At 40.0% G+C, this 21,731-nt stretch overlaps 1 protein-coding gene across 1 annotated transcript in view; it reads right to left on the bottom strand.

Moving 5' to 3' along the window:
- IFT74 (intraflagellar transport 74) overlaps nt 1–21,731 on the bottom strand; it is a 116,406-nt gene that overhangs the window by 25,559 nt on the left and 69,116 nt on the right. Inside the window, exons 14-16 of the mRNA XM_002708044.5 lie at nt 12,445–12,498; nt 6,988–7,085; nt 5,082–5,208 (exon numbers count right to left, since the gene is read on the bottom strand). Coding sequence (XP_002708090.2) covers nt 5,082–5,208; nt 6,988–7,085; nt 12,445–12,498 — 279 coding nt within the window. The remainder of the gene's footprint in view (nt 1–5,081; nt 5,209–6,987; nt 7,086–12,444; nt 12,499–21,731) is intronic.

The following is a 21,731-nucleotide window of genomic DNA, read 5'->3' as shown; positions in this document are numbered from 1 at the left end:
TTGCACATCTGGATGACTAGTGATATTGTTAATGTAATACATATTTCTATTTAAACAAAAAAAGAGATGGCGGGCATTATGGTATAGTGGGTAAAGCTGCCACCTGTGATGCCGACATCCCATATGGGCACTGGTTCCAGCTGTTCCACTTCTGATCGAGCTCCCTGCTAATGCGCTTAGGAAAGAGGGGAAAATGGTCCAAGAGCTTAGGCCCACGTACCCACATAGGAGATCTGGAAGGAGCTCCTGGCTCCTGCCTTTGGCTTGGCCCTGTCCCAGCAGCTGTGGTTACTTGGGGAGTGAACCAGTGGATGGAAGATCTCTTTTTCACTTTCTCTCTCTCTCTGCCTTTCAAATAAATAAATAAATATTTTAAAAATAAATAAATAAATCTCTTAAAAAAAAAAAAAGAGAGAGAGAGAGATCGGGCCGTCGCTGTGGTGCAGTGGGGTTGGTGCCCTGCCCTGGAGCACCGGCATCCCAGATGCTCCACTTCCAATCCGGCTCTCTGCTGTGGCCTAGGAGGGCACTGGAGGTTGGCCCAAGTCCTTGGGCCCCTGTGTCCACGTTGGAGACCCAGAGGACGCTCCTGGCTCCTGGCTTCAGATTGGCACAGCTCCGGCTGTTGTGGCCAGTTGGGGAGTGAACCAGCAGATGTAGGACCTCTCTCTCTCTCTCTCTCTCTCTCTCTCTCTCTCTGCCTCACCTCTCTCTGTGTAATTCTGACTTTCAAATGAATAAATAAATCTTAAAAAAAAAAAAGAGAGAGAGAGAGATGCTAGAATACAAGATTTTGTGTTTTTACCATAAAGAAATAATAAATGTTTGAGGAGGTAACATATTTACTCTGATTAGATATTATACAGTATACATGTGTATTAAAACATGACAGAATACCCCATAAATACAATTTTTATGCCCATTAAAAATTTTTAAACAAAAACTTAAATGAAATATATGATTAAAATTCAACTTTTAAAATTTTTTTTCCTTTCAACTTTTATTTATTAAATATAAATTTCCAAAGTACAACTTTTGAATTACAGCAGCTTTTTCCCCCATAACTTCCCTATCACCCACAACCATTCCATCTCCCACTCCCTCTCCCATCCCATTCTTCATCAAGATTCATTTTCAATTATCTTTATATACAGAAGATCAACTTAGTATATATTAAGTAAAGATTTCAACAGACTGTACCCACACAGACACACAAAGTATAGAGCACTGTTTAGTAGTTTTACCATTAATTCTCATAGTATAACATACTAAGGGCAGAGGTCCTACATGGGGAGCAGGTGCACAGTGACTCCTGTTGTTGATTTAATTGTTGACACTCTTATTTATGATGTCAGTAATCACCTGAGGCTCTTATCATAAGCTGCCAAGGCCATGGAAGCCTCCTGAGTTCACCAACTCTGATTTTATTTAGACAAGGCCATAGTCAAAGTGGAAGTTCTCTCCTCCCTTCAGAGAAAGGTACTGCCTTCTTTGATGGCCTGTTCTTTCCACTGGGATCTCACTCGCAGAGAGCTTTCATTTAGGTTTGTTTGTTTGTTTGTTTGTTTTTGCCAGAGTGTCTTGGCTTTCCATGCCTATAATACTTTCATGGGCTTTTTAGCCATATCCGAATGCCTTAAGGGCTGATTCTGAGGCTAGAGCGCTGTTTAGGACATCTGCCATTCTATGAGTCTGCTGTGTATCCTGCTTCCCATGTAGGATAATTTTCTCCTTTTTAATTATATCAATTATTTGCAGACACTGGTCTTATTTATGTAATCCCTTTGACACTTAATCCCATCTTTTTGATCAATTATGAACTTAAACTGATCACTTTAACAAGTAAGATGGCATTGGTACATGCCACCTTGATGGGATTGTATTGGAATCCCCTGGCTCATTTCTAGCTCTACCATTAGGGGTTAAATCCGAGTGAGCATGTGCTGAACTGTACATCTCCTCCCTCTCTTATTCCCACTCCTATATTTAACAGGAATCACTTTTCAGTTAAATTTAAACGACTAAGAATAATTGTGTGTCATTAAAGAGTTCAGCCAATGTTATTAGGTAGAACAACAACAAAAAACACTAAAAGGAATAAAATAGTAAGTTGTTCCTCAACAGTCAGGACAAGGGTTGATCATGTCATTCTTTCTCATAGTGTCCATTTCACTTCAACAGGTTTCCTTTTAAGTGCTCAGTTAGTTGTCACCGATTAGGGAGAACATATAACATTTGTCTCTTTAGGACTGGATTATTTCACTCAGCATGATGTTTTCCAGATTCCTCCATTTTGTTGTAAATGACCAGATTTCACTGTTTTTTTTTTCTTAACTGCTGTATAGTATTCTATAGAGTACATGTCCCATAATTTCTTTATCCAGTCTACTATTGATGGACATTCAGGTTGATTCCATGTCTTAGTTGTTGCGAATTGAGCTGCAATAAACATTGTGGTGCAGACAGCTCTTTTATTTGCCAATTTAATATCCTTTGGGTAAATTCCAAGGAGTGGGATGGCTGGGGTGTATGGTAGGGCTATATTCAGGTCTCTGAGCAATCTCCAAACTGACTTCCATAGTGGCTTTACCAGTTTGCATTCCCACCAACAGTGGGTTAGTGTCCCTTTTTCCCCACATCCTCGCCAGCATCTGTTATTAGTTCATTACTGCACGTAAACCATTCTAACCAGGGTGAGGTGAAACCTCATTGTGGTTTTGATTTTCATTTCCCTGATGGCTAGTGATCCTGAACATTTTTTCATGTGCCTGTTGGCCATTTGGATTTCCTCTTTTGAAAACTGTCTATTGAGGTCCTTGGCCCATCTCTTAAGTGGGTTGTTTGTTTTGTTGTGGAGTTTCTTGATCACTTTGTAGATTCTGGTTATTAATCCTTTATCAGTTGTGTAGTTTGCAAATAATTTCTCCCATTCTGTCTGTTGCCTTTTCACTTTCCTGACTGTTTCTTTTGCAGTACAGAAACTTCTCAATTTGATGTAACCCCAATTGTTAATTTTGGCTTTGACTGCCTGTGCCTCCCAGGTCTTTTCCAAGAAGTCTTTACCTGTGCCAATATCTTGCAGGGTTTCTCTGATGTTCTCTAATAATTTGATGGTGTCAGGTCATAGATTTAGATCTTTGGATTTTTGTGTAAGGTGTAAGGTAGGGGTCTTGCTTCATGCTTCTGCATGTGGAGATCCAGTTTTCCCAACACCATCTGTTGAAAAGACTGTCCTTGCTCCAGGAATTGGTTTTCGATCCTTGATCAAATATAAGTTGGCTGTAGATGTTTGGGTTGATTTCTGGTGTTTCTATTCTGTTCCATTGGTCTATCCATCTGTTTCTGTACCAGTACCATGCTGTTTTGATTACAACTGCCCTGTAGTATGTCCTGAAATCTGGTATTGTGATGCCTCCAGCTTTGTTTTTGTTGTACAAGATTGCTTTAGCTATTCGAGGTCTCCTGTGCCTCCATATGAATTTCAGCATCATTTTTTTCCAGATCCGAGAAGAATGTCTTTGGTATTTTGATTGGTATCACATTGAATCTATAAATTGCTTTTGGGAGAATGGACATTTTGATGATATTGATTCTTCAAATCCATGAGCATGGAAGATTTTTCCATTTCTTGGTATCCTCTTCTATTTCTTTCTTTAAGATTTTGTAATTCTCATTGTAGCGATCTTTGAAGTCCCTGGTTAAGTTTATTCCAAAGTATTTGATTGTTTTTGTAGCTATTGTGAATGGGATTAGCAATCTTTCTCAGCCATGGCATTGTCTGTGTATACAAAGGCTGTTGATTTTTGTGTATTGATTTTATATCCTGCTTCTTTGCCAAACTCTTCTATGAGTTCCAATAGTCTCTTAGTAGAGTTCTTTGGATCCCCTAAATAAAGAATCATGTCATCTGCAAAGAGGGATAGTTTGACTTCTTCTTCCAAATTTATATCCCTTTAATTTCTTTTTCTTGCCTAATGGCTCTGGCTAAAACTTCCAGTACTATATTGAATAGCAATGATGAGAGTGGCAGCCAGTAGTTACCTATAGCTTTAGCAATTCAAGTCCTTGAGAAAGCTGAAACATTGAAAACCATGCAGTTTTTTTTCCACTAACTTTTTGAAGATCCTGCACAAACATATCACCTTCAACTTTCTCAAGGACTTTAAGGCCATTCCTTCGAAATGTAATCATCTGTCTCTCAGTGTCTATAAGAAGATGGAACCCTAACTCCTGTAGTTGCCAACAAACAGACAATACCTGGTGGGCCTAAACAGTACTCATAGTGAATACCTCTTTGTGATTTTTCAATTCCTTGCTCTACTGAGCCCTGACTCACACCCCTCCTCACTACCTCATTCTCTTTTAAAATGCGCAGTCACCTCTGTAAAAATTAAAGTTCAGTTCGGTTCACACTGGATTCTATTCCGTATTGCAATAGGATATTACTCAATAAAGTCTGTCCTTAACACTTTAACTAGCGTCCAGCATTGTTTATCTTTGACAACACTCAGGATATAGCAAAGACATAGAGCAAATACAGGTACTCCTGGACTTACAATAGGGTTACATACTGATAAATCTACTGTAAGCTGAAAATATTACAAGTCAAAAAAACATTTGGTATACATAACCTACTGAACATCAAAGCTTAGCAACATAGGACATAGTTGAGTTCACCCTCCTGACTACACAACTGACTGGGAGACACAGTTAACTGCCACTGTGCAGTATCATGAGAGTACTATGCTGCACATTAAAGCTCAGGAGTATGGTTTCTACTGAATGGGTATTGCTTTAATACCATCATAAAGTCAAAGTATCTTCAGTTGATCACTGTAAGTCTGTATTCAATAAATGTTAAATGAATGAAAATATGCCAATATAATACTATTACTTGCAAGAGAAGAGTTACAAAATTCTGAGACTACAAATGTTGAGGAAACAGATAATTATAAATCATATCCCATAATTCACAATCAATGAAACTTTCAAAAAAATCAAAGAGAATAAAATGATACATTTTTAGAATTTCAATTTGGTACAGAAAAAAAACTAGAATATTAAAATCTAGGCCTTCTCACCTGATGTTAAATTTCTAGCTGTGTTTTGTGATTTTTGCATTTCAGTAGATTTAAAATTGAGGTCATCTTGCATCATCTTTAGCTCTTGATTAGTGATTGAGGATATCTGCTTCATTCGGTTTATATTCTGTATTTTTAAAGAAATAAAAATAGTTAAAATTCCAGGGACTTAACTCATAAAATTCTTGGAAAACACTGCTAAAGGATAAGATGCTTCGATCGAGTATTCTTTCTGAAATAAATCACTCAAGGAGTGGGAGTTGTGGTGCAGACGGTTAAGGTGTTGCTTGAGATGCTCACATCCTGTATCAGAGTGCCTGGGCTTAAGTTCTAAGTACACTTGGGAGTCTAGTTCACTGCTAATGTGCATCCTGTGAAGCGAAATGATGGCTCAAGTATTTGGATCTTGCCACCCACATGGGAGGCCTGGGTTTAGTTTTGGGTTCCTGGCTTTGATGTGGCTGTTGTGAGAATATGGGGAGAGCGCCAGCAGATGAAGATCTCTCTGTCACTCTTTCAAGTAAACAAAAATAAAGTTTTGGGGTGGGCGCTGTGGTGCAGTGGGTTAACACCCTGGCCTGAAGTGCCGGCATCCCATAAGGGCACCAGTTCAAGACCAGGCTGCTCTACTTCCGATCCAGCCCTCTCTTATGGCCTGGGAAAGCAGTAGAAGAAGGCCCAAACCCAAGGGCTCCTGTACCCACGTGGGAGACCTGGAAGAAGCTCCTGGCTCTTGGCTTCGTACCGGCACAGCTCTGGCTGTTGCGGCCAACTGGGGCGTGAACCAACGGATGGAAACCACCCCCCACCTCTCTCTCTCTCTATCTCTCTCTCTGCCTCTCCTCTCTCTGTGTAACTCTGACTTTTAAATAAATAAATTTTAAAAAATTTAAAAATAAATAAAATTTTAAAAAAAGAAATATATCATTTAATGTAGATATTTTATAGAAAGAGAATACAGTGAGATTCGAATTCAGATTTTCTCAATTAATAGAGGCTATAAATCTTGAATTTTATTGTTACTGTAGAAAAACATTCAACTATACCAAGAATTGGTCGTCACCTTATAACATTAAGAATCTTGAAAAGAGACCATGCGGGGACAGCGCTGTGGCATAGCAGGTTAAAGCCGCCGCCTCCAGTGCCAGCATCTCATATAGGTGCTGGTTTGATTCCCAGCTGCTCCACTTCCCACCCACCTCTCTGCTATGGCCTGGGAAAGCAGTGGAAGATGGCCCAGGTGCTTGGCCCCTGCACCCTCACGGGAGAACTGGAAGAAGCTTCAGCCGTTGCAGCCAACTGGGAAGTGAACCAGCAGTTAGAAGACCTCTCTCTCTGCCTCTCCTTTTCTCTCTGTATAACTCTGACTTTCAAATAAATAAATAAATCTTTAAAAAAAAAAAAAAAAGAAAGAAAGAAAGAAAGAGACCATGCAACTTTCCTACTGTGATACCACACATAGTAGATGTTAAATAAACTTTTTTTAGATACTTCAAGATGTTCATTAGGTACTACAAGAAAATAATCCCTTAATTTGTAATATAAATTACAGTGTAAAAATATATTAACATTTTCCAATGTAATGTCTAGGTTTTAAAATTATCCATGCAAATGTTACTTTTAACATTAATAGTGGAAGAAAATCTTAATTACTCTGAATTAGTGCCCCACTTACTGCTGAATATTGATTTTACATGTGGCATTCTTTTCCCCTGTCATCCTAATTAGCTAGCATTTTGCTAGAGAAATGAAAATGAATACTTTAAAGAAACAAAATGCTGAGCAAGGGAATTTACTTATTTAAATGAGCAGACATAATCCTGAGCCATTCCACTTGTTGAGTTTTAATTGGAAAGTTATGTACAGTAAAATAATGAGGACACAAAGACAGGCCCATGGTACTTACTCGACTACAGTGCTCTAATAGTGCAACAATGCTGGCTTCTATCTGTGCCTTCCGTTCCAGTTCTTGATTCTTAGTTTCCTCAAAATTCTCAATAAAATCTGCCAATTGAAAAACATGATAATAGAGATTACTGTTGATATAGTTCTGAATTGTGAGTCTTAAGAGTACTCTTTAGAAATTCAAATAAATACAAATTTTTTTTAAAAAATTTATTTATTTATTCGAAAGTCAGAGTTACACAGAGAGAGGAGAGGCAAAGACACAGAGAGAGAGAGAGAGAGAGAGAGAGAGGTCTTCCATCTGATGGTTCACTCCCCAATTGGCCGCAATGGCCGGAACTGCGCCAATCTGAAGCCAGGAGTCAGGAGCCTCCTCTGGGTCTCCCACGTGGATGCAGGGGCCCAAGGACTTGGGCCATCTTCCACTGCCTTCCCAGGCCACAGGAGAGAGTAGGATTGGAAGTGGAGCAGCAGGGACCAGAACCGACGCCCATAAAGGATGCCGGTACTTCAGGCCAGGGCGTTAACCCGCTGCACCACAGCAACAGCCCCTAAATACAAATTTTAAACTGTTATTTTTCATTACCCGAAGGGCAATTATTCAACCAGAATATTCTTTTTTGTTTTTGTTTTATTTTTTTTGACAGGCAGAGTGAAAGGTCTTCCTTCCGTTGGTTCACCCCCGAAATGGCCGCTACGGCCAGCGCTGTGCCAATCCGAAGCCAGGAGCCAGGTGCTTCCTCCTGGTCTCCCATGCGGGTGCAGGGCCCAAGCACGTGGGCCATCCTCCACTGTCTTCTCGGGCTACAGTAGAGAGCTGGCCTGGAAGAGGAGCAACCGGCACAGAATCCGGTGCCCCAACCAGGACTAGAACCTGGCGTGCCAGCGCCGCAGGCGGAGGATTAGCCTAGTGAGCTGTGGCGCCAGCCCTCAACCAAGATATTTATACATATTTTTAAACTCTTAAAGACTGTTATAACTTTGATATGAATAAACTACAAGGATATACAGGTAGGCTCAAAAGAAACATGATAAAAATGGAGATCAGAAGGGATGACGTTGTGGCATAATAAATTAAATCTCTGCTTGTGGCACTTTCCGTGTCCCGGCTACCCCTCTTCTGATCCAGCTCTTTGTTTATGGCCTGGGAAAGCAGTGAAAGATAGCTCAGGTGCTTGGGCCCCAGCACCCGTGTGGGAGACCCAGAAGAAGCTCCTAGCTCCTGGCTTCAGATCGGCCCAGCTCTGACCGCTGCAGCCATTTGGGAAGTGAGCCAGCAGATGGAAGACCTTTCTCTGTTTCTCTCCCTATTACTGTCTGTAACTCTACTCCTCAAATAAATAAATAAAATCTTAAAAAAAAATTGAGATCACAAAAAAGCTGTTATTAAATAAGGATCTGCTTAATACATCCATAATTACTAACACCTATAATTGAGCACAAACTTTACTGCTGAAATTGATATTATTAAATGTTTTATTAAAAATGAGTACTTAGAAGGCTGGACTAACCTCAACTAAATAAATTTAATAATTTATTCAAGTTATAAATAAATATTCTAGGAAATCATCCTTTTAATTGTATAAGACAGAACAAAAGCACATAATTTTCTCTTGGTTACATACTTAAAGTATTCTTACAGAACTTCCCAAACTAAAAAAAGGGGGCTGGTGCTGTGTCATTATAGGATAAACATAAGCCTGTGGTGCCGGCATCCCATATGGGCACTGGCTTGAGTCCCAGTTGCTTTACTTCCAATCCAGCTCCCTGCTGATGACCTGGGAAAGCAGTAGAAGATGGCCCAAATGTTTGGGTCCCTGCACCCATGTGGGAAAGCCAGAAGAAGCTCCTGGCTCTTGGCTTCAAAGTGGCCCAGCTCTGACTGTTGTGGTCATTTGGGAAGTGAACCAACAAATGGCTCTATCTCTCCCTCTCTCTGTCTATAATTCTGGCTCTCAAGTAAATAAATCTTTAAAAAAAAACTTTCAGTGAAAAATAACTTTAGTGTTAGCATGAATAAACATAGATGTGGCTTGCCTTCTGTAATGGATTTCCATTGTGTTTTTCTCTACTTATATTTTAATATTTTTTATTAAAACAGTACTCAAGAAAAAAAACTTTTATTTGAAGATGGTGGTAGAGGACAACATTCAATAATTTTTTAAAAATTAAATTACTTTAATGCATTTTTTAAACTTTTATTTAATGAATATAAATTTCCAAAGTACAGAATATGGATTACAATGGCTTCCCCCCATAACGTCCCTCCCACCTGCAACCCTCCCCTTTCCCTCTCCCTCTCCCCTTACATTCACATCAAGATTCATTTTCGCTTCTCTTTATACACAGAAGATCAGTTTAGCATACATTAAGTAAAGATTTCAACAGTTTGCTCCCACACAGAAACATAAAGTGAAAAATACTGTTTGAGTACTAGTTATAGCATTAAATCTCAATGTACAGCACACTAAGGACAGAGATCCTACATGAGGAGTAAGTGCACAGTGACTCCTGTTGTTGACTTAACAAATTGACACTCTTGTTTATGGCATCAGTAATCACCCTAGGCTCTTGTCATGAGCTGCCAAGGCTATGGAAGCCCCCTGAGTTCACTGACTCTGATAATTTTTAGACAAGGCCATGGTCAAAGTGGAAGTTCTCTCCTCCCTTCAGAGAAAGGTACCTCCTTCTTTGATGACCCGTTCTTTCCACTGGGATCTCACTCACTGAGATCTTTCATTTAGGTTCCCCCCCCCCCCCCCAGAGTGTCTTGGCTTTCCATGCCTGAAAAACTCTCATGGGCTTTTCAGCCGGATCCGCATGCCTTAAGGGCTGATTCTGAGGCCAGAGCGCTGAGGACAACTGCCATTCTATGGGTCTGCTGTGTATCTCACTTCCCATGTTGGATCGTTCTCTCTTTAACATCTAAATAGTCGTGTGCATGGATTTCAAAAATTTTAGCACCAAAACAAACTTTTAATTCTATTTTTCCATGAATGTTTTTAAGTACCCTTGTATAGTTAATATCCTGCTTCTTTATCCACTGGTAACATATTAAGTAGTCTTATGAGATTTTTACACATACAAAAGCATAAAGGAATACTCCTTCAGAGGTTATTTTGTTTGGAAAACAAATCATAATAAGCACTTAGGAAGACATCTTGGATAGTGATCTCCAACTCTAAGATTCTATAGCACAAGAATACTTTTAATTCATTCTGTAAATATCTATTGTCAATATTTATTAAAGAAAACCTAAGCCACAGTAAAAAATATCTTGTGATTTCCAATATTATGGAGCTGTGACACCATTTCCTGACTTTACACCTTTCTTCTTTAACAAAAGCATTTTTAACAAGAAAAGAATGAGGGACTGGTGTTGTGACATAGTGGGGAAAGCCATCACTTGTAAAGCTGGTAAAGCTGGCGTTCCGTATAGCTGCTGATTCATGTCCTTGCTACCCCACTTTTGATCTAGCTCCTTGCTACTGATCTGGGAAAAGAAACAGAAGGTGGCCCACATGTTTGGGCCCCTGCCACCCTTCTGGGAGATCCAGATGGAGCTTCTGACCCCAGGATTTGGTCCAGTGCTGGCCACTGTGGCCATCTAGGGAGTGAACAAGTGAATGGAAGATCTCTTTCTCTGTTTCAAAAAAATAAATAATTCTTAAAAAAAATAAAACAATTAATTGATTTTGAGTCAATTTTCAGAACTTATTAAGATTTTAAAGGAGTCTTGGGATTCTATAACATCATAATTGACAATTTTTATTTTATAGCATGCCTCCATGAGAGTAACAATTGACAGTAGGAGGTGGAATAGCAGTGGGGGTGGGAGGGCGGGTATGAGGGAAAGGACCACTATATTCCTAAAGCTGTACCTACAGAATTCATATTTAGCAAATAAAAGCTTTCTAAAAAAAGAAAAACCAATAAAACTTCAGAGTCCAGCAGAAAATGATAACCTAAAAGAAAACCAGGGGGCTGGCGCTATAGGGTAGTGGGTAAAGCTGCTGCCTGCAGTGCCAGCATCCCATATGGTTGCCATTTGAGTCCTAACTGTACCACTTCCCATCCAGCTCTCTGGTATGGCCTGGCAAAGTAGTGGAAGATGACCCAAGTCCTTCGGCCCCTGCACCCGCATGGGAGACCCGGAGGAAGCACCTGGCTCCTGGCTTTGGATCAGCGCAGCTCCAGCCATTGCGGCCAATTGGGGAGTGAACCAGCAGATGGAAGACCTCCCTTCCTCCCTCCCTCCCTCTCCCTCTCTCTCTCTGCTTCTCAGTGTAACTCTGACTTTCAAATAAATAAATAAATCTTTAAAAAAAAGAAAATTGGTAAAAGATAATGTATGTCAATTTAAAAAAATTATAAATGTACAATGTAAGACTGAGTGAAGATCCATTTTTAAAGTCAAGTGGATATTTTTTTTTTTTTTGACAGGCAGAGTTAGACAGTGAGAGAGAGACAGATAGAAAGGTCTTCCTTCCGTTGGTTCACCCCCAAATGGCCGCAACGGCCAGAACTGCACCGATCTGAAGCCAGGAGCCAGGAGCCTCCTCAGGGTCTCCCACGTGGATGCAGGGGCCCAAGCACCTGGGCCATCTTCCACTGCCTTCCTGGGCCACAGCAGAGAGCTGGAATGGAAGAGGAGCAACTGGGACAGAATCTGAAGCCCCGACCGGGACTAGAACCCGGTGTGCCGGCACCGCAGACAGAGGATTAGCCTAGTGAGCCGCGGAGATTTTTTAAAAGTCAAAGATAGCAGGTATTTAGCCTAGTGGCTAAAGTACCATTTAAGAAGTCTGAGTTTCACATCTGAATATCTAGGTTTGACACCTGACTCCTGCTTCTTCCAGTGTAGACTATGGGAGGCAATGGTGATGACTCAAGCTACCCACAAGGAAACCTGGATGGTATTCCCGGGTCCTAAATTCAGAGCATGGGCCACCTTTGGCCATTGCAAGCATTTAGTGAGTAAACTAGAGGATGTGAGCTTCTCTCTTTTCTCTCCATCTATCTGCTTCTCAAATAAGTAAATAAATTTTTTCAAGTGAATGAAAACTGCAACAGAAGTTTATTAAGTTACAGTTGGTGATATAATCAAGTAATATGGGCAGAGCTAATAAAGAGACAAGTATTATGAAAAGCCAAAAAAAAAAAAAAAAAGTCAAACATCTAAAAGGGGGAACACAGTGAAAGTATGTAAAGAGAACATTCAACACTCAATAATGTAGTCAAATGCCTCCCTTTAGGCAGACGATGAATGCATGTACTTATTTTAGAATCTATCACCAATACTCACACACACACATATTCATACTTTTTTAGACTCTTCTACTTATCTGTTAATTATATCTGAAATTTAGTTATTCTTCAAGGCAAAAATGCTTTGAATTTCCACTATTTTGTACTAATTAGAGTATAATATTTTAATATCTATGAGATTATCACTTACTGTCCATATTTTCCTCCTTTTTTTTAAGTTCCTTGTATTTCTGGTTCATTTCACCTATAACAGATACAAAATGCAATGTTAATTTCAAAAATTCCAGATATACTGCTTTAAATTAAAAATATCTCTTAAATGATATATATGCTATTAGTCATTGAATATTCATTATACTCAATTAATGAAAATCTTTTACACTGACTTGCAGAGTCCATTAAAGCAGTCAAATACATATGCTTTGAATATTTGGAAAAGACAATTTCCTGACTGAAAATAATTCATAGTCTAGTATTTATATTCCCAACCGATAGGAAACAAATTCCTATGAAGTCCCTTCTACCTTCCAACTACAAGACAAAGGAGTTACCTCCTTCAAAGTGCTTTCAGTCCAGGCATTTAACAAGTAATTGAAGTTAAAACATACTAAGTGCTATCATAATACATGTTTCTGATCCAGTTTCCTGCTGGTATACCTGGGAGGTAGTAGAAGATGGCTTGAGTGTTTGGGTTCCTGTCATACACACGAGACACTCAGATAAAAATTCTGGTTCCTGGTTTTGGCCTGGCCTAGCTCTAGCCATTGAGGGCATTTGAAGGGTAAAACAACAGAAGAAAGACTTCTCTCTATCTCTCTGTCACCCTTTCAAATAAATCGTTAAGCCATTTTGTTTAAAATAAAAAAAAAAAAAATGGATGCTATAAGAGCACCCAGCAAGGCTAGTTTAAGGACTGGGAAAACTTCCCTAAAGAATTAATATTTAAGCTGTATTATAAACAACGAATACTTGGTCAAAGTACAGAAAAATCAAATACCAAAGCATATCTAGTACAGAAGTTTGGAAGTGAGAATGAAGTAGCACAAGGAATTGAAAAAGTGTATTGGCTGGGGTAGAAAATGTGAAGAGAAATGGTGGCACAAAGATGAGGTAAATTATGAAATATCTTTTAAGACGCATGGTTACAAAGTTTGGAGTTTCTAAAAAAACAAAACAAAACTTTGGAGTCTCTCCTAAGAACAATTATTGAAGAATTTAAGCAGAAGAATAAAATGATCAGTTTGCATTTTTGAAAAATATTTCAGGTCTGGAGAACAAAAGAAGAGAGTTATTAAGACCAATTATAAAGCTGTCATGAGAGACTGGTGTTATGGCAAAGCAGGTAAAGCTACCACCTGCAATGTCAGCATCAAATATTGGCACCAGTTTGAGACTGGGCTGCTTCACTTCTTTTTTTTTATGGTATTTTTATTTTATTTTATTTATTTAGTAAATATAAATTTCCAAAGTACAGTTTATGGATTACATTGCCCCCCCCCCCCCATAATTTCCCTCTCACTCGCACCCCTCCCATCTCCCACTCACTCTCCCAGTCCATTCACATCAAGATTCATTTTCAATTCTCTTTATATACAGAAGATCAATTTAGTATATATTAAGTAAAAATTTCAACAGTTTGCACCCACACAGAAACACAAAGTGTAACAATACTGTTTCAGTACTAGTTATAGCATTACTTCACATTGGACAACACATTAAGGACAGATCCCACATAAGAAGTAAGTACACAGTGACTCCTGTTGTTGACTTAACAATTTGACACTCCTGTTTGTGGCGTCAGTAATCTCCCTAGGCTCTTGTCATGAGTTGCCAAGGCTGTGGAAGCCTTTTGAGTTCGCTGACTTCGATCTTATTCCGACAGGGTCATAGTCAAAGTGGAAGTTCTCTCCTCCCTTCAGAGAAAGGTACCTCCTTCTTTGATGACCCATTCTTTCCACTGGGATCTCACTCGCAGAGATCTTTTTCCCCCAGAGTGTCTTGGCTTTCCATGCCTAAAATACTCTCATGGGCTTTTCAGCCAGATCTGAATGCCTTAAGGGCTGATTCTGAGGCCAGAGTGCTGTTTAGGACATCTGCCATTCTGAGTCTGCTGTGTATCCCACTTCCCATGTTGGATCGTTCTCTCCCTTTTTGATTCAATCAGTTAGTATTAGCAGACACTAGTCTTGTTTGTGTGATCCCTTTGACTCTTAGTCCTATCATTATGATCAATTGTGAACTGAAGTTGATCACTTGGACTAGTGAGATGGCATTGGTACATACCACCTTGATGGGATTGAATTGGAATCCCCTGGCACGTTTCTAACTCCACCATTTGGGGCAAGTCCGATTGAGCATATCCCCAATTGTACATCTCCTCCCTCTCTTATTCCCACTCTTATATTTAACAGGGATCACTTTTCAGTTAAAATTTAAACACCTAAGAATAATTGTGTGTTAATTACAGAGTTCAGCTTCACTTATATTCCAGCTCCCTGCTACTGATCTGGGAAAAGTAGAGGAAGATGGACTAAGTCCTTGGGCTCTTGCACCCACATGGGAGACCTGGAAGAAGCTCTTGGCTTCAGCCTGGCCCAGCCCTGGCCTTTGCGGCCATCTGGGGAGTGAACGAGTAGATGTAAGATCTGTGTCTGGGACCAGTACCATGGTGCAGTAGGGTAATCCTCCACCTGCGGCGCCAGCATCCCATTTGGGCGTTGGTTCTAGTCCTGGCTGCCCCTCTTCTAATCCAGCTCTCTGCCATGGCCTGGTAAAGCAGTGGAAAATGGTCCAAGTCTTTGGGCCCCTGTGCCTGGATAGGAGACCAGGAAGAAGAACCTGGCTCCTGGCTTATGATCAGCACAGCTCCTGCTGTTGCGGCCATTTGGGGAGTGAACCAATGGAAGGAAGACCTTTCTCTCTGTCACTCCCTCTCACTGTCTGTTAACTCTACCTCTCAAATAAATAAAATCTTTAAAAAAAAAAAAAAGATCTGTGTCTGTCTCTTCTCTCTCTGACTTTCAAATAAATAAAATAAATATTTAAAAAGCAAGCAAGCAAGCTGTCTTGATAATCTGAGAGAAAGATAAAAATTAACTACAATTAGGAGGTAATAATTAGGATGAAAGGTACAGTTTTCTATTCAGGACATTAAAGAGCTGGAGTGAACAGATTTTGGTGAAAGTTAGAATGAGAGGAGTCAAATATGACTCCTATGTTTCTGGTTTGGGTAACCATGTAGGCGGTGGTATTATTAACTGAAAAGCAGAGTAAGTTGTGGATGAAATTGGTCACTGCAGTTTTGGACATGTTGAATTTTAATGGACAGGAAAGATGGATTTTAAAGGATAAAAATCCTTGGTCCAGATGATAATGAAATCTGATGAGTTAGCCTCACAAAAGAACTGTTAGTAGGGTGGATTATGATAATTTCATTACAATAGGATTTCACTGTTAAATATTGAGCTTCAGAGGTATGTGGCTATTTTCCTGGATAGTGAATTGGCTGTAGTCCCATGTACCCAAGGCCCCATGGACAGAAAGCATAATAAATTTGTGTTTGCTCCAATCTGAAGTTTTTTTCATCCTGGCCTGAAGTGCCGGCATCCCATATGGGCACCGGTTCTAGTCCTGGCTGCTCCTCTTCCAGTCCAGCTCTCTGCTCTGGCCCGGGAGTGCAGTGGAGGGTGGCCCAAGTCCTTGGGCCCTGCACATGCATGGGAAACCAGGAGAAGCACCTGGCTCCTGGCTTTGGATCAGCTCAGTGCGCTGGGCGCAGCATGCCAGCCACAGCGGCCATTGGAGGGTGAACCAACGGTAAAGGAAGACCTTTCTCTCTGTCTCTCTCTCTCACTGTCCACTCTGCCTGTCAAAAAAAAAAAAATAATTAAAAAAAAAAAAGAAATTTAGGTGCAAAATTTCAAGGAAAATGGGAGGGCCAACAGTTGGAATCCAGAGCCTGAAACAGTGTAAGTATGGAGTTTTTACAAGTTCTGGTTGGAGCATCAATAAAGTTGAAAAATGGAATAAGACAGTGGAGGTAGAGACCTGAACTATTAGGGGAAGCAGGGAAGCATGGACCTCCCGATACTTTCTTGGGTGGTAAGTGACTTATGAGTACACAAAGGTGATAGCAAAATCAGAGGCCTGGGCCAGCACACAGTTTTTTCCCCTGGTCTTGAAAATACTTTTCTCAAATTCATTGAGAACAGCCCTGATTCTAAGAAAAATCTTATGTCAAGGTTTCCAAAATATTACTGACAGTAAGCTAAAACTGAAAGCTATTTCTAAGGAGAGTAAATAATCAGTGGTCATGAGTTCTTAGCCAGGCTGTATCCAACACTAACAGGGAATACTGGGTCCACTCAGAAAAGGCTGTAAATGCATTAACAACTTAACTAAACTACTACTCAGTTTCAATGATCAACAATGCTCTCAGAGCATACAAATCTAGCATAATTAGTTGTGAGGGAGAAATGAGAGGTCATTTGTCACAAATAACAAACTTTATATGAATAAAGTTTTTTCTTGATCACATAAATCTTTAATGAGGTGTTAAGTATATAACAGAAAATGTTAGGGGCCAGCATTGTGGCACAGCAGGTTAAAGCCCTGGCCTGAAGCGCTGGCATCCCATTTGGGCGCTGATTCTAGTCCCGGCTGCTCCTCTTCCAGTCTAGCTCTCTGCTGTGGCCTAGGAAAACAGTGGAAGATGGCCCAAGTCCTTGGGCCCTTGCACCCACATGGGAGACCCAGAAGAAGCTCCTGGCTCCAGATCAGCAAAGCTCAGCCAATGTGGCCATCAGGGGAGTAAACCAGCGGATGGAAGTCTTCTCTCTCTGCTCTACCTCTCTCTGTAACTCTGTCTTTCAAACTGGGATAAGTTCGAGCTGACTTGCCCCAAATGGTGGAGTTAGAAATGTGCCAGGGGATTCCAATTCAATCCCATCAAGGTGGTATGTACCAATGCCATCTCACTAGTCCAAGTGATCAACTTCAGTTCACAATTGATCATAATGATAGGACTAAGAGTCAAAGGGATCACACAAACAAGACTAGTGTCTGCTAATACTAACTGATTGAATCAAAAAGGGAGAGAACGATCCAACATGGGAAGTGGGATACACAGCAGACTCAGAATGGCAGATGTCCTAAACAGCACTCTGGCCTCAGAATCAGCCCTTAAGGCATTCAGATCTGGCTGAAAAGCCCATGAGAGTATTTTAGGCATGGAAAGCCAAGACACTCTGTGGGGGGAAGGGGGGGAGACCTAAATGAAAGATCTCTGCGAGTGAGATCCCAGTGGAAAGAATGGGTCATCAAAGAAGGAGGTACCTTTCTCTGAAGGGAGGAGAGAACTTCCACTTTGACTATGACCCTGTCGGAATAAGATCGAAGTCAGTGAACTCAAAAGGCTTCCATAGCCTTGGCAACTCATGACAAGAGCCTAGGGAGATTACTGACACCATAAACAAGAGTGTCAAATTGTTAAGTCAACAACAGGAGTCACTGTGCACTTACTCCCCTTGTAGGATCTCTGTCCTTAATGTGTTGTCCAATGTGAAGTAATGCTATAACTAGTACTGAAACAGTATTGTTACACTTTGTGTTTCTGTGTGGGTGCAAACTGTTGAAATCTTTACTTAATATATACTAAATTGATCTTCTGTATATAAAGAGAATTGAAAATGAATCTTGATGTGAATGGACTGGGAGAGTGAGTGGGAGATGGGAGGGTTGCGGGTGGGAGGGAAGTTAAGGGGGGGGGGAGCCATTGTAATCCATAAGCTGTACTTTGGAAATGTATATTTATTAAATAAAAATTTTAAAAAAATTTAAAAAATTTAAAAAAGATAAGGTTAGCAACTTGCCTACAAGGTTAGTAAGTGAATAATTAAATCTAGCCATTTAATACTCTAGCTGTTATTTTTGGCACTAATAATTTAAATATTCGATGATAAATTCTCCTTGCATTCCACTATCAACTGCTCTATGTGATCTCTTTCCTGAAATTAAGAAAATTTTGCTAATAGCTATCCCTTTCAAGTTTATACTTACAGACAACCACTAGAGAACTAAGAGAACTGCATTCCATAGGATATTATCTTTCATTAAGCTTTCAACTGGCAAATAAACACAAGGATAAATGATCTTCCAGGGACTGACACTAGGCATAAGATCTTATGTTACTCATCTATAGAGGTTAGTGGATTCTCCCTTTTTGAAGTAAGATAGCACTAGTAAGACTTCAAAGAGATCTAGCAAGATTATTAAACAGCAAAAGGAATGCCTCAGTATGCTGTTGACAAAAACCAAGTTTAGATAATTTTTGGTGTTTTAATGCCACAGCCCAATGTTTATCCAAGAGGATCCCTGGAGTCATATAATCCTAGCAAGAGTTTTTTTTTTTTTTTAAATCCAGGTTTTAGTTATTTAGAAAAAATGAGATACCAAACTCAAACAGCCCAGTTACCAGTTTTGAACAGTTACCTGCCATATGCATTTTTTTCTTTTCAAGACTTGTTACTTTGAACTAAGTATCTCGAGCTATACAGAGATACTTAGTTTTAAGAGATCTAAGGTTACAAAATGTATAAAATGAACTCATACCCAAGATAAACTATATTTGAATAACATACCGGTACTAAATTCAAGTTTTTTCATTGGAACCTGCTTTTATCAAAACTCAATGCTGCCAGACAAATCATCATTATAAGTCTCAGCCATCATTTTTTTCATGTGCATAGTTCCAAAGTTTACTAAACATACTATTAATAAAACAGCCATTTCCATTCATGTTTTGACTATGCCAAATAAACATTATGATAATAAAATGTGAAGTTATATTAACCAACATAATGTTTACTCTGAAATTTTTAAAAATATACATTACACAGGATTAAGATTCATCTCATAATAATGTTATCATTCACTGACCTTACTGAGATTTTTTTGAGTTGGAAGCAAAGAGTTAGAGCTTGCAGCACACATGATCTAGGATATTCTTGATCATGGGGTAATGTGCATGTAAGCCAAATGAAGTAGCAGAAAAGACAGTATCTCCTGAACCTGACACAGACTAGGCTACTGAAAATCATAAATCTTTGTTTTAGCTCTCTGAGAAATTCCACTCTTGAGAGACTGGTCAGGGATTAACTGATTAGGAGGAAAGTCTGGATTCCTGGTTTTACCAGGACTTAACTACCATTTCATATCTTTTTCTTCTAAATTTAAGAGAGTCCCCTATGCATGCTGTTTCCAGTTTCTTATCTTCCTTTTAGATCTCCACACTAAAAGGAGGCCTTTCCTCCTGCTATTCAAATGAACTTATTCTCAGTAAAATCAAACCCAAAGCACAGTTTTCTGTTCTTAGTTTACTCAGCAGTATTTGACACTATTGATACATTCTTTCAAGTTTTTTCCTTTATGGTTTTTATTTTTGCATTTTTGGGTGGTTGGGGAGCTTTTGTGACTTTTCTTATTCTCAGATAATTATTTCTCTATCTTTTCTTCCTTCATTTAAACTATGGGTTCTGCTCTGAATTGACTTATTTTATGTCCATGGCAATCTGTCATTCCTATGGTTAAAATTTGACCTTTTCCCAGTTTTCAAATTCTTCTTCCAATTGATGACTATATATATATTCTTTTGGTGTCCTTCAAGACCTTCTAAAACTCAACATATCAAAAATTGAATTATTAATCTCTCTCAAAGTCTGCAGTCCTTTTTATTTCCTATTAGGTTTGGATGTCTTTATCATACACTTATCACCCAAGTCAGAGACTCCTTCTTCCTACTCCCCTCAATCCTCTCCTAATTGCCCTCTGATTGAACTGGAAGACACAACTGGATAATGTCTCTAGCTGCACAGCTGACCCTCTAGATTAGATGGGCTAGAGCTCCCACATACCTCAGCAGACTCCCAACCTGCATAAACCTTCCTCCAATATTACTACTGTTAAGAAGGAAAGGGATAAAGGTATTACTATGTTCTATTTTGTGATTTCTCAATGAAAATTAGTATCCTAGTGGCCCCCAATGGGCAATGTACAGATATAGGCTGTAGTAATGTTGTGTAAAACGTAATAAATCTATTCTTAGATTCAATATCACAGGAGAGGACAACTCATAGATAGAAGGAAGCAAAAGAGTATATCACACTGGAGGTACAAACAGGAGACAGGACAGTCTAATGTAGTAGGATCCACAATGAAAAGACTAAGGTAGAGAAAGAAAGACACAATGAAAAAATAAAGATAACTGTGGAGATATCTTCAAATTCCAAACATTTGCTGTAGTCACAGTTCTACATATATATATTTATTCCATTCAAATTTACCAAGTATCTACTATGTGCCAGGTATTATAGCATCTGGTAATGAGTTATTCTCGGGGGCTGGCATTGTGGTACAGCAGCATTCCATATTGAAGCACCGGTTGACATGTTGGTTGCTCTGCTTCCAATCCAGCTTCCTGCTAGTAATGTGCCTGGGAAAGCAGTGGAAAATGGCCCAAGTACCTGGGCCCCTGCCACCCAGGTGGGAGACATAGTTAGAGTTCCAAGCTCCTGGATCAGGCCTGGCAAACCTTGGCAGTTGCAGCTATTTGGGGAGTGTGCCAGTAGATGAATGATCTCTCTCTCTCTCTCTCTCTCTCTTTCACACACACACACACACACACACACATTCTGCCTTCCAAATAAAAAAAATTAAAAATTTTTCCTCTTGGGTAGGGAAACAAAAAACAGGTATGGATTGTCACACTGTCACACACACACACACACACACACTTGCGATATTATTTAAAAAAGAAAAGTAGCATTGATTTTTTGTATCCTCTGTCTTAGCCAGCTAGTAGAGGAAGGGAAAAGTACTCTTCTGTGTGGGAAGCAACTCGGACTAGACTAAGTTACTGGAATTAAGACTTATTCTATGCATCTGCTCTCCCACAATATGGCGCTGAGAAGGGAGAAACAGCTTCTACACAGCTGCCTCCAGTTCAACCAATAAACTGTAGGACCTGCTCCTGATTGGAGGAGAGCAGCGCGCTCGGCGTGTGGGTAGCAGAGTTGGGATTGGTGGAAGAGGACTATAAAGGAGGAGAGAGACAACATGCACGAGGAACATCTATCTGAAGGAACACCTGTGCAGCCCCCGAGAGAGCTGGCCGGCGGTGTGCCGCTCCCCCGCGGAAGTGGGGAAAGTGGCTAGGGGGAACCGCCCTTCCACGGGAAGAACCAGCAGCAAACCCGGGGAGGGCCGAGCAGATGAAAGAACAACGCAGGGTCCTGTGTCGTTCCTCCACGAAGACGGGGAGCGATATTCTGAACTACCAAGTAGCTGAGTATCTCCACAACCATCGTGGTCCTCACTGTACAGACGTTCATCTGAAACTTTTCTTCCCTGCATCAAATGATGTTTTCTTGACTCAGGGCTTATAGGCTAGAGCTACCTTGACTTCTGTACTCAGAAGTAGTT

The sequence above is a fragment of the Oryctolagus cuniculus genome, chromosome 1, assembly GCF_964237555.1.
Source record: "Oryctolagus cuniculus chromosome 1, mOryCun1.1, whole genome shotgun sequence".
Lineage (NCBI taxonomy): Eukaryota > Metazoa > Chordata > Mammalia > Lagomorpha > Leporidae > Oryctolagus > Oryctolagus cuniculus.
Note: the sequence above shows the minus strand (reverse complement) of the source record. Positions and strands in the feature narration are given on the sequence as shown.